The sequence below is a fragment of the Melozone crissalis genome, unplaced genomic scaffold (assembly GCF_028551555.1).
Source record: "Melozone crissalis strain CALT ecotype California unplaced genomic scaffold, PUWL_Pcris_2 ptg000045l_1, whole genome shotgun sequence".
NCBI lineage: Eukaryota > Metazoa > Chordata > Aves > Passeriformes > Passerellidae > Melozone > Melozone crissalis.
This window is the reverse complement of record NW_026535823.1, coordinates 28,400,294-28,412,049: the sequence shown is the minus strand read 5'-3', so window position 1 is coordinate 28,412,049 and position 11,756 is coordinate 28,400,294. Positions and strand designations below refer to the sequence as shown.

The 11,756-nt window shown below is 50.8% G+C and overlaps 2 protein-coding genes and 1 long non-coding RNA gene across 3 annotated transcripts; 1 reads left to right on the top strand and 2 right to left on the bottom strand.

Annotated features, from left to right (window-relative positions):
* Positions 1–494: 494 nt before the first annotated feature.
* On the top strand, positions 495–8,242 carry TTC4 (tetratricopeptide repeat domain 4). The gene is made up of 10 exons (XM_054285517.1): positions 495–608; positions 683–800; positions 877–1,038; positions 1,915–1,992; positions 2,710–2,834; positions 3,144–3,230; positions 4,106–4,320; positions 5,446–5,527; positions 6,596–6,678; positions 7,582–8,242. The coding sequence occupies exons 1-10, from the start codon at positions 519–521 to the stop codon at positions 7,679–7,681; spliced, it is 1,140 nt and encodes a 379-aa protein (XP_054141492.1). The 5' UTR covers positions 495–518; the 3' UTR covers positions 7,682–8,242.
* A 457-nt stretch (positions 8,243–8,699) lies between these two features.
* TMEM205 (transmembrane protein 205) lies at positions 8,700–9,560 on the bottom strand. Its single transcript, XM_054285518.1, has 3 exons — positions 9,431–9,560; positions 9,181–9,344; positions 8,700–8,999 (listed from the first exon to the last, which is right to left on the bottom strand). Exons 1-3 carry the CDS (start codon positions 9,558–9,560, stop codon positions 8,700–8,702), a joined length of 594 nt encoding a protein of 197 aa, XP_054141493.1.
* A 1,499-nt stretch (positions 9,561–11,059) lies between these two features.
* Positions 11,060–11,713, bottom strand: LOC128942877 (uncharacterized). The gene is made up of 2 exons (XR_008483649.1): positions 11,626–11,713; positions 11,060–11,561 (listed from the first exon to the last, which is right to left on the bottom strand). It is a non-coding gene; the product is annotated as an uncharacterized LOC128942877 (long non-coding RNA).
* Positions 11,714–11,756: the final 43 nt, after the last annotated feature.

Below are 11,756 nucleotides of genomic sequence, written 5' to 3'. Positions count from 1 at the left end.
AGCCGTTCCAGTGCCTCACAACCCTTCTGATGAAGAGCTTTTTCCTAATATTCCTGCTGGGCGGGGGGGACCGTGGGTCGAAAGGAGTGGGGCTGGGGCTGATGCCGGTGCCGATACCGGTGGGATGCCAGGGCGGGTCGGATGTCGGGACTGGTCGAAAGGAGCGGGGCCGGGATTGAGGCGGGGGAGGGTGGGATGCCAGAGCAGTGGGATACCGGGGCGGGTCGGATTCGGATTCGGATGCCGATGCCGGTCGGATGCCGGGGCCGGTACCGGTGGGATACCGGGGCGGGTCTGATGCCGGTACCGGTGGGATGCCGGGGCGGGTCTGATGCCGGTACCGGTGGGATGCCGGGCGGGTCTAACGCCGGTACCGGTGCGATGCCGGTGCCGGTCTAACACCGGTCCCGGTGCGATGCCGGTGCTGATGCTGACGGGAAGGAGCGGGGCCGGGCCTGGCGCGGCGGGGGCGGCGGCAGGCGGGGCCGGGCGGCGCTGGGAGGAGGAGCACCGGCAGCATGGCGGAGCCCGAGCAAGACGGCGTGTCCGGAGCCCCGGCGGCGCCGCCGCGGTACCGGGGAGCGCTGCACCCCGACACGTGGGAGCAGGTGAGGCCAAGGGGCCGGGCGGGGGGCCGCGCTCGGGGCGCTGCATGCCTGTCCGTCTGTCCGTCCGCCCGCAGGAGCTGGAGGCCATCCCCATGTTCATGAAGCGCTGCCCGGCCGAGATCGACGCGGCGCGGCAGCCCGAGCTCGCCTGCCTGCAGTCGCTGCTGTTCGACGAGGAGCGGAGCCCCGCAGGTGCGCCCTGCCCTGCCCTGCTCGGGTGAGCTGCCAACCCCAACCCTGCCCCAGCCTGACCCCTGCATCCCCGCAGAGCTGGCCAGGATGTACAAGAACGAGGGGAACGAGTACTTCAAGGAGAAGGACTACGGGAGAGCGCTGGCCGCCTACTCGGAGGGGCTGCGGCGGCGCTGCGGGGACGCGGAGCTGGACGCGGTGCTACTCACCAACCGGGCGGCCGCACATTTCCACCTGGGTAAGGCTTCCCACCGCCGGGAACGCGGCTCTAGGCTCCGGAGATGCTGCTCCTCCCCGGCTGGGGTTTGGTGTTTGTTAGTTTTGGTTGTGTGATAGGTTATCGGTGAGGAGGAGGCGCCTTGAAGCCTGGAGAGCTGGCTCGCTTGAGCACATGGATGTGTGCGGGGTTTGTGCTCTGCTCCTTGCAGCTGTTACCTGCTGCTCGAGCCTTGGCTCCACGACAGGGCAAAAACCGTGGGTTTTTTAGTCTGTTCAGAAATAGACTAGTTTGGGTTAGAATTGATGGATGATCTTTAAAGGCCATCTGGTCCAACCCCTCTGCAAGGAGCTGTGACATCTTCAACTAAAGTTTGTTCAGAGCCCTGCCCAGCCTGGCCTTGAATGTTTGCAGGATGGGGCTCCAAGCACCTCTCTGGAAAATGTCTGCCAGTGCCTCACCACTCTCATTGTCAAAAATTTCTTCCTTATATCTAATGTAAGTCTACCCTCATTTAGTTTAAAACCATTGTTTGGTGATCTTGGAGGTGTTAACCAACCTTAATAATTCTGTGATTCTCTTACAGCTAACCACCATCCTACCAACAGGGAGGGTGTTCTGGCCCTTTTAGTGCTGCTGTGTGTTGCAGCAGGGAGGTGACCTGCTCACACCACGTTATTTACCTCTCACCTGTATGATTGATCCCTGTCTTTTCACTTCTTTCTTAATTTCCTCCTTTTTTACCCTCCTCTCACCTCACTGTGATTGTAGGAACAGTGAATTACAGGGTCTCTGCATAAACCTTTTTGTCACCTCGGTGTCTGGTTAGATTTTAAACACAAGTGGAGGTTTTAAATAGATTTTAAATACAAGTGAGCACTTTTACTTGCTTTGCAGGGAACTACCGTTCTGCTCTAAATGATGCCATCCAGGCCAAAAAGCTGAAGCCCACCCATCTCAAAGCCATCATAAGAGGTGAGTTAAAGCTGGTGCTGCTGCATGGAGCAGGAGTCCTTTCCAAATGCTTGGCTGATGTTATTTTTACTGATTGTGCTGCTGTTGTTACCAGCCCTGAAGCAGGCTGTTGTTGCCTTGTTTCCTTGAGTGTTTGATAATTGTGTTTATAAAGCTGAAATTACTGTGAGTGGGCATCATACTTTGTTTCTGGACAGAGTTCATTTCAGAAAGGGAAAGCAGTTACTGGAAGAGATCTCTTCACTTGTTGTTGCTGTTTCTCCCCAAAAGAGAGCTCTGCCTTTTGCTTTGCATTTTCAATCAAAATATCCTTTTGTTCTTCATCTCCTATATCTATCAGAGGCACTGTGGAGTACTGGATAACTTTTCCTGTTTTCCACAATACTCTTCTTTTTACCCACTCTATAAAAATCCCCTTTTATGTTTCCTAGCAAGCCAAATACTGAAATATTAATTACAATGATAAAATTTTGTTTATAACAGACACTTCTAGCATAATTCTGCTGATTTCTGTGACTAAGTGATGTAAGAACTGATTAAATACTTTAAATTTTCTTCTCAGCTGACCTGCTGGAAGTTTCTGGTTGAACATGACCACACAAGACAAAGATGTTTAGTACAGAAGTGCTAGACCTAATGTTGTCTTTATAATCACCACTTTTGCAGTAGTTGTACACTGACTCCAACACTGGAAATTTAAAATATTCATCCTTCCAGGAGCTCTCTGTCACATGGAGCTGAAGAATTTCGTGGAAGCAATAGCATGGTGTGAGGAAGGCTTGCAGATAGACTCAAAAGAGAAAAAGCTCGTGGAAATGAGAGCTAAAGCTGACAAATTGAAGGTGAGGATGAAGGCAGCCTGGCATCTGCAGTGCTTGTCCCTTTGGGGTCCCTGGAGGGGTTTCTGTGTGGTGTGGATCCCCAGGCAGGATGGAGGGGCGCTCCCATGGGCTGTGTGCTGGGATGTGCAGGGGAAGGAGCTGGTGGGGACCTTCCTGGGGACCCAAACTGGTTTCTCCAGCAGGAGAAAATGTCAGGGAAGAGCAGAGGTGGGCACTGACCTGCTCTGTGTGGGCACTGATGGGCACTGACCTCTCTGTGGGCACTGACCTGCTCTGTGTGACCTCACTGCATCCTTTTCTTATCTATAGAGAACTCAGGACAGGGATGCCAGGAAAGCAAAGGCGATGGAGAAAAAGGAGCAGTGTCAGAAGGAAGTTTTGCTTGCAGCAATAAAGGTGAGTAGCTGAGAGGAGCTGGTTTTGTGTGGTTTGGGGTTTTTTTTTTAGAGCTCTCTTGTTTTTCTCTAAAAGTTGGTTCTCAGACATTGGCTTTTGATGGCTAGAGCAAAAACAATTTGATTTAAAACCATGGTTCTCCAGGACTGCATGGCTCTAGCCCCAGCTCCCAGCTGTCTGTATTTCAGGTGACAACTAATGCAAAATACAGCCCCAGTGTTAGGAGATGGGCTGAGCTGTGTGAGTGCTCTGGCTGCAGCATCACATCAGCCCAGTGAACCTGGCTTTCTCTGCTGCCCACAGGCATTAATTCTGTGCAGGAATAGAAGATAACTGTTCAATAAGGTACTGGAGGGAATCAGTCCTGGATCCCCTCCTTCCTCAGTGAATTTACTGATATTTTAAACTGCATTAAAATATTTGAGGCTTTTACATGCAGTCAGATCTCTTCTGGTGTTGCTTTTTTGCTTTTCCAAGGAAAGGAGTGAGCTTTCTTCAGTTCTCTGAAAGAGCAGATGTTCTCAGGAGCTGGTGTGTGTAGTTGCATCCTGTAGTGATGCCTGGCAGGCCCCAGAGGAAAGGATTTTAAATGCATCCCTTTCCATGTGTGTTCTCAGGCTCTTCTCTCCTCGTGTGGGTTCCTCTGGATTCCCAGCTCTCCTCATTTGGTTATGGAAACCTGGCTGAGGTCCTGGGTTCTACTGAGAAGCTCAGTCACCTGAGTCTGATACTGAGGGAAAGCTTTGGAGCTGACTCATTAACAAGGACAACATCATTTGACCTTTCACTGACTGCTGATTTTTTGTTCTTATTCTCCTCATCTTAACCCTTTGATTTTTAGTTGTGTTTTGGTATTTCCCTTCCATCCACTCCAGGAAAGAAATATCAAGCTGGTTCTTGAGCCTTCAGATGAAGAGGAGGAAGTGTCAGGTGGCCTAGCTGAGATTTCCTTGGATGGGTTCCACCCTGGCAGTGCCACGGGGGCCAAGGTGCACCTGGATGCTGATGGCAGCCTGAGCTGGCCTGTCCTCTTCCTGTACCCTGAGCACGAGCAGACAGATTTCACTGTGGCTTTCCATGAGGGCTCCAGGTAAATGCTCTGCCAGCAGCGTTCTGGCACTGAGGAGGGGTTTGAGCAGGTGAGAGCAGGCAGCAATCCAACACTGCCATGCTGGAGCAGCCCCTGATGTCTGATCACACAGCTGACCCTGCTCTGCAGCAGGAGGCTGCACTCCATGGCCTCCTGAGCTCCTCTCCAACCTCAATTATTCTGTGATTTACCTGAATTTGTGCTGCAGACAAACACATTTAGCCAGGGTGACTGAAGGGGCTTGCAGTGCAATTACTCAGTAATTAATTAGTGGCCAGGGATACCTGTTACCCATCCAAACGTGTGGATTTTAGAGATTCATTAAGGTGCTGTTTCAAAGCCCTCCAAAAAGATCTCAGGAAAAAAAAAAATTAAACCCAAAAATTATGAAAAGCTTCCAAAGGGGACCTCTCATAACCAGCAGGGACCCCAAAGTTCTCCTCAGGGCCTCCAGCAGATCTGAAGTGCTGCAGACCTTTCAGACTCTGAGTGACAAGCTCAGAATTCCACTCTCCTTAATGTTAATTTCAATTTCTCATCTTGTAATGTTAAACAGACTTGGCATTTGTAACTTTTTGTTTGTTGGAAGACATATTCCTCATATCTATTAATAAGTTTAGAACTTGAAATTACAGTGCAAGCAGGTTGGTGAAGTTGTACTTCCATGGTAGTGTTCACTGTGCTTTTTTGTGGCTAAAGGAAGTGGAAATGGATTTTTAGGACAAACTGGCCTTCCAACGCTCCTCAAGTAGCAAAATAAAGAAGCCTTGAACACACAGACATATTCTCATCACTCTGATCTGGTGAAGCGTGGGACTGTCAAAGGAAAATCCATTTTAGACAAAATGCAGGGTGTTTATTTGACAGCTTTTTCAGTGTGAAAATGTGAATTAAAAATAATTTGTTGTCACACTGCTCAAATTTGAAGCCAGTAACCTGAGTTATAGGGCCTTGGATTTATTGGGAAAGTGAGTTTGAAGGGAAGGAACTATTGGTGATCTAAACTTACTTTCAAATCTGTTGTTTAATTTGCTAATGTATTTTTGCCATCATTCAAATGCAACTGTACAAGTTACTGAAGCTGAGCACTTTGTCTAAGCTGACCAAGTGTTTTTTGGCTTTTAGGTTTATTGATCATTTAATGGTGATGTTTGCTGAGTTACCTCCTTGGGATTTAGAAAAAAAGTACCTTCCCAACAATCTTGAGGTGAGAATTCTGATTTTCCTTCAATTTCAGGGGTGTTGTGTTATGCAGTTTTTTATTTCTGGAGTGAGAAAGTGCACAGCTCTGAGGGTATGAAAGTGCACAGCTCTGAGGGCATGAAAGTGTTGGCATCTGTTTACCTTGCACAGATGTGAAACAAGAGAGCTTAAACCCCTCACTTATATATTTAAACATTGTCCACATGTGCTGATAGAATTCACTGATGAAAATGGAAGTTGTCTTCCACTTACATTGTATTTGACAGAAGTTATTTATAAATATTGCTTAAATTCCATCTTTGTAACAATAATTAAGATTTAAATCATCAAGCTGATAGGTGGCCTGTTCTTTTAATTGCATTGTGGAGTTGCTCAATACAAATAAAGTATTATTTTAAAAATAATTTCTTTTCAGAACTAAGTGGAGTTACTTGAGCACATACTCAGATCTAGACAATATATCTCTATTAACACTTCAGCAAAGGAGGGTTGTGAGTTGGTGCAGCAGGTTTTGAGAATTTTTCTGAAGTTGTACATAGAAGGATAGGAATGTTTGTTTTTCATTTTCCACCCCAGTGTCACCTGTGCCAGGCAGCAGCAGCACAGCCCTGTGTACAGTGAGCAGGCAGGTCCAGAAGGACAGCTTAAATCCTGTGTGTATTTACAGTCTAAGGCACCACTGCTGGATTTTAATCTCTTAAATCAACTCTGTTTTGTTCAAATACCTCTGAACCCACTCAGTTTATCTCGTAGCATTGCTGCATTTCACCTGTTGAAATGCTGCCCTTAGATTTGGATTGATTGCCTGCAAAGCATGGGAACAGCCTGTGTATTTTGCCTCCCTGCTGCCACTGCCAGGAGAGCCTGAGCTGGTTTATACAGGGAGAACTTGGAATTCACACAAACCAATTTCTGCCTTGCTGAATTTTGCATCCAAAAGTTGGGTCAAGCTACAGAGGTTTGATAAACCCCCAGCTGATAATGGTGTGGTGATACTGGGATTTCAGCAGCTTAGTGCTTTCCTTCATGTACCTTAGGCATTTAATAATCCCCCAATTTTTTTTTTTCCCAGCTCTATTTTGAAGATGAAGAAAGAGAAGAAATGTATGAGGTGAACCCAGAACACACATTGCTACAAGTGCTGCAGCATGAAAGGTGAGGCTGTACCTGTCCCTGTCCAGGGAAAAAAAGGCAAAAAGTATGAGCTTTAAGTCCAGTTTGTTCTTAAATAATCCTGACTCTTCTCTGACTTAATAGTCCTGCCTCTTGAAGGCATAAAGCTGCATGGATTTTGTGCCTGGCTTTAGCAACTTACATGTGTTTTCCCCCAAAAAATGAACAACTCTTTCCAGGCATGGATGGAAATAAGAAAGGGAGTTGGGCACAGCTAAGCAGCACAGAAGAGCTATTCCAGATCCCATCTACACAATACTATTTAAAAAAAAAAAAAAAACCACACAAAAAAGAAGAAGGAAAACAGGCAGCAGCCTGTAAAGAGCATGTTGAAGGTTAACAATGCTCTCGCTGTTCACACTGCTGCGCGAGCAGCCCCCGGCGCAGCACGCAGCACTCTTCTGCTCTGAAACTGCCTTTCAGGAGTTGGGGCTGTTATTGAGAGAGAAGAATTTGCTGTTTGTGAAGCCACAAAGTTCCTGTTCAGTTGAGCTGCAGCGTCTCGTAGCTGGCTGGAGCTGCTGCTCAGCATGGGGGGCTCGGTCTGTCACAGTGGGAGCGGGATCTCTGTCACCCCATAAAACTCAGCAGTGCCCAAAGGCCCTCAGATTCCAGGCTGTAAGGGCAGCTGCAAAAGAGCCCTCCTTGCAGAGGGAGAATAACAGCTGCCTTAATTAAAAGAAGCTGTTGGGAGAGGAGTTGATTCATAAAACACTTCTCCTCAGATGTGCTTAGTCCTGGCTCCGAGAGGCTCTGCTAATCAGCACAGAATCTCATCTCCAGCCTTTGGAGGGTCAGTCTGTATGGAGCTGGGCAGGAGTCACTTGCTTTGCAGGACACTGGGCCAGCTACAAGGAAGCCAAGGACTCCTTTTGATCTTTGCAGGTATTTTGTAAAGGCCGGGACCCCGACGGTTTTGGTGTTTGCCAAGCGTTCTCCTTTCTCTAAGAAATACTTCTCTGGCAAGAAAGTGCATCGGCTGTAATGAGCAAGAAAGAAACGAGGAATCCTGTGCAAGAGGCTGCTGTTTGTTAGCCCAGCTCCAGGCTGCAGACTTCTGCTTCAACAAAAATACCTTGCACTCATCAGGGGAGGAAAATAATCTTGGCACACAGGGAAGCTTCCAGGGGAGCAGCACAGGAGAAGGAAGGGCTAACATGAGGGGATTATTTGTTTAAAAGGGAACCCAGCTGACTTGCAGAAGGTCTCCTCTATGATAGGCTGCATGTGGTTTTGAAATAAACCTGAAGCAGTGCCAAGCACTGGCTGTGGTTGCAGTAAGAGCAGCTGGGAATGTTCATCTGTACCTGAGAACATCACAGATCTGCTCGGGGGTGGCTGTGGCTGCTGGGGTTCAGCAGCAGGGGCCTGGGGAGGTGCCTGCCTGTTGCAGCAGGGTGGATGCAGCCAGGTTCCTGCAGCTGCTGCTGCTTTGTCCCTGCTTGGCTGTGCTGCTGGCCAGGCTGCAGCAGAGCTCTTTGTTTGGAGCAGTGTCTGTCTGACCCTTTTGATACCTCACTGAATGTCCTACAGAACCTGGAATAAACATGCCTATTTTAAGTAGACTGACTTCTGCCTAATGAATGAGACAAGAGTTTGTCTCACCTTGTGAAATGCCAGAGAATGACAGACACTGATTTTGAGCCCCAACATAACACCTTTATCCATTACATTAACAGGCAGGGTCTTCTGGACTTCTGTATTAGCGTTTGGCTTTTAATCAGAAGTAATTCTCAGTCTCTCATTTCTTTCTCTTCTATAGGAATGTAAAATAACTAAAGCACACTGTAGCTTTAGACACAGGGCATTAGAAAGCTGTTCAGCCATAAAACACTCCTACTTCCATCACAGAGGCTGGCTGCAGGCAGCTCTAGAGAAAACATTTCCTAAATTTCAACACAGCAAGAGTCTCTCCGCCCAAGGATGCTGCAGTTTGATGCCCAGAGCTGGGGTTGTTTACAGCGAGGCAGCAGGGGCTGGGCACTGTGCAGCTCGCAGTGCCCTCAGAGGGCAGAGAGCTGGGCAGCCAGGTGCCGCAGGCTCAGCCCGTTGCACAGGATGCACAGGAGGTTGCAGAGCGAGGACAGAGCGTGGTGCAGGGCGAAGCTCCGCGCCAGGCGCCGGTACGCGGGGTCGGAGGCGCGGAGCTGCCGGCGGGGCTCGCGGGCTGCCAGCCCCAGCTCCTGCCCCAGCCCGTGGCTCTGCTCTACCCGCTGCAGCTCAGCCACCAGCTCGGAGGCCGCCCGCCCGAAGCACTGCGTGTTCAGCACCGAGGCGGCGATGCACACGAGGAAGATGATGGTCTGCAGGGAGCAAAGCCACCCCACGTGTGGGGGGTTACATTTCTCCCCCAGGCCCCCTGGCTCGCTGCAGTTTGGGTGCTTGTGGGCTTCTTTTAACTGTGTGTGGGTCTCCACAGTTTGCAAGCCAGCCAGAGGAGCAGAGGAAGGGGTTGGGGCCGTGTGTGGGGAAGGGGGAATATACCTGGGTCTTGTGCTCCTGGCTGAGCTGCTCGCTGGGGTGGGACATGGCAAACAGGGTCAGGCTGAGGAAGGCACAGGTGGAGCTGATGTGGAAGTAGTAGGGGAAGAGCTCCCGCTGGATGGAGCCGAAAGTGTGGCGAGGGAGGTGCCTGCTCATCACAAACCCTGCAAAGGACCCAGGTGAGTCCTGGGGCAAAGCCCCCTCCCCGTGCCACCCCCCGGGGCAGAGAGCACAGCGCAGCCCAACCTACCGGCCACGAAGGTCACCCAGACCTGCATTCCCCAGGAGGTGGAGAGGACGAGCAGGTGCAGCAGTTTGATGGCGTTGGAGGGCTCCGTGTCACTCGCCATGGCGTGCTGGATGGGGACAGGTCCCGTCATGTCAGCCAGGTCACCCCGGATCCGGCACCGAGCTGTGGCTGCTGCTGTCACCTTGCTGCTCACAGGGCAAATGCAGTTCAGGTTCCCAAACCTGCTTACTCAGGGAAAGCTTTGGAGCTGGCACAGCCCCGTTCCAGCCTCACCACCACACACCCGACCGGGCTGCAGAGCTGCTCTTCAGTCCCCTCGTATCTCAGGGCAGGGCTCTGCGTCAGCACCTGCGAGCCACATGCCTGGGGTGGACTTTTGGCAAAGTCCAGCCAACGCCCCACTGACCCCTGGCAGCAGGAACCGGCACAAAGTCAATAAAAAGGGGAAGAGAAAAGCTGGGGCAAATTCACCTGCCCACGCCATGGCCATCAGAGGCCTCTTGGCCAGGGGGAAGCCCCCTTGTTTAAAAACAGAACAGTTTCTGCACTGTTTAACCAAAAACCTGGGGGCTCAAAGAGCAGGGGGCCCCCAGGCTCACCCCCTGCCCCAGACCCTGCACAAGAGCACGGGCAGGAGGCTTTGAAAGAACTGCCTGATCCACTGCAAGGAGCGCTCTGAAAATTAATTAAAACAAAGCTTCTGGGAGTAGCCCATCAATATTGCTGCCTGCAGAATTCCTCCTCCTCCCCTCGGCTGCTGCCTCGGGGCATGAATTACAGCGGGGCTGGCCTTGAGAGAGACACTGCCGTCTGATTCTGTCCCACTCCTGCAAGGCAGATAAATATGCCCTGTATTGTGATATATTAGCTCCATGTATTTATTTAGGCACCCATAAAATCAGGTCCTTAAACCTTCTCATGATGGCAGCACACCGGAGAAGGCACCCACATCCAGCCTGGAGTGCTGGCCTGTAAATCCCCAGCTGTATTTATTCATGGCCTTTTCCTTTCCAAGAGCTTCTGGGTGTTTTTGGGGATTTTTCCATCCTCCATCAGCCCTGGATGGCAGCCGTGGTCCTTAGGTGGGGCTTTGTTCCCTGCATCATTCTGGACAGGAAGGCAGTGGTGGGCTCTGAGCCCTGCTGCTCCCGAGGCCCCAGATCTGCCTCTCCAAATGCTTTGGATTTCCTCCATGCAGGAATTAGCAGTGAGAGCTCCAAGGTGTTTTCATGCAGGTTGGAAGCTTGCTCAGAGCAGGGGGTGACTCCCTTTTTTTAAAAGGCATTAAGAAAAATGGTGATTGATTGCTGAATTGGTCCTGGAGCTGTGCATTGATGGGGAGGGCAAAGAAAGGGCTCTGGGAAGGGCTGTAGGGACAGTGCCCAGCAGGTCCCTCCTTCTCTGTGGGATGAGGCAGTGGAGATGGGAGCTCCAGGGATGCTCCAAGCTGCCCAGCCCTGCTGGCCATGCCGCAGATGCTGCAGGGCTGTAGTTTTCCTGCAGAAGCACAAAGCACACGAGGCTCTGCCGTGCCCCCAGGTCACTCCTGCACCCCCAGGGACCCAGCCTGGCTGGAGCCAGGCCTGACTGGGGCCTCCCAGCAGGAAAAAGCACAATACTGGAGGAGAGGGAGAGGTCAGTTAGAGTTTAATGTTCAGGCAAATACATCATGCCCTCCACTTTAATCAAGCAGCAGCAATTCCTAACGGTGAGCAGGAAGGATGGCTCTTGTCCCGGTGATAAAAAGGCAGGATTGCTCTGAGTTTTGGGCGATAAGAGGGCTCTATAAAAATTGAGTGTTTTGTACCATGTTCAGCCTAAGATGGCTTTATCTTTTGGAGGTTGCCGTGCCAGGCCTTGAGCTGAGATGTTCATGATGGGAGATAGAGCAGAGATTGGGGGTTTATGGCCACAGCCAGCCCAGGGCTGGGATCACTGGAGGAGAGGGGCAGGAGCTCCTTCTGCTTATCAACCACCCCTTTCCTGCAGCACAATAGTCCTGTCTCAAAGTTCCCCAGCTCCACCTGAGCTGAGCTGTGGGTGCAGGACCCTGCTCCAGGCTCACCACACAGCCAGCCCCTGGAGCAGAGACTCACCCAGAGCAGACAGGGATGTCTGTCCTTTCAAAACACTCCTATTGCTGCTGATGGGGTGGGATTTCAGCCCAGATAGGGACGTCTGTCCTTTCAAAACACTTCTATTGCTGCTGATGGAGTGGGATTTCAGCCCAGGAGGAGCAGGGGCTGTTTGCCAGCCCTGCCCAGGAAAAGGAGCAGCACTGGGGAGAGTCACCCACATCACTGCAGCCACCCCATATCACTGCCCC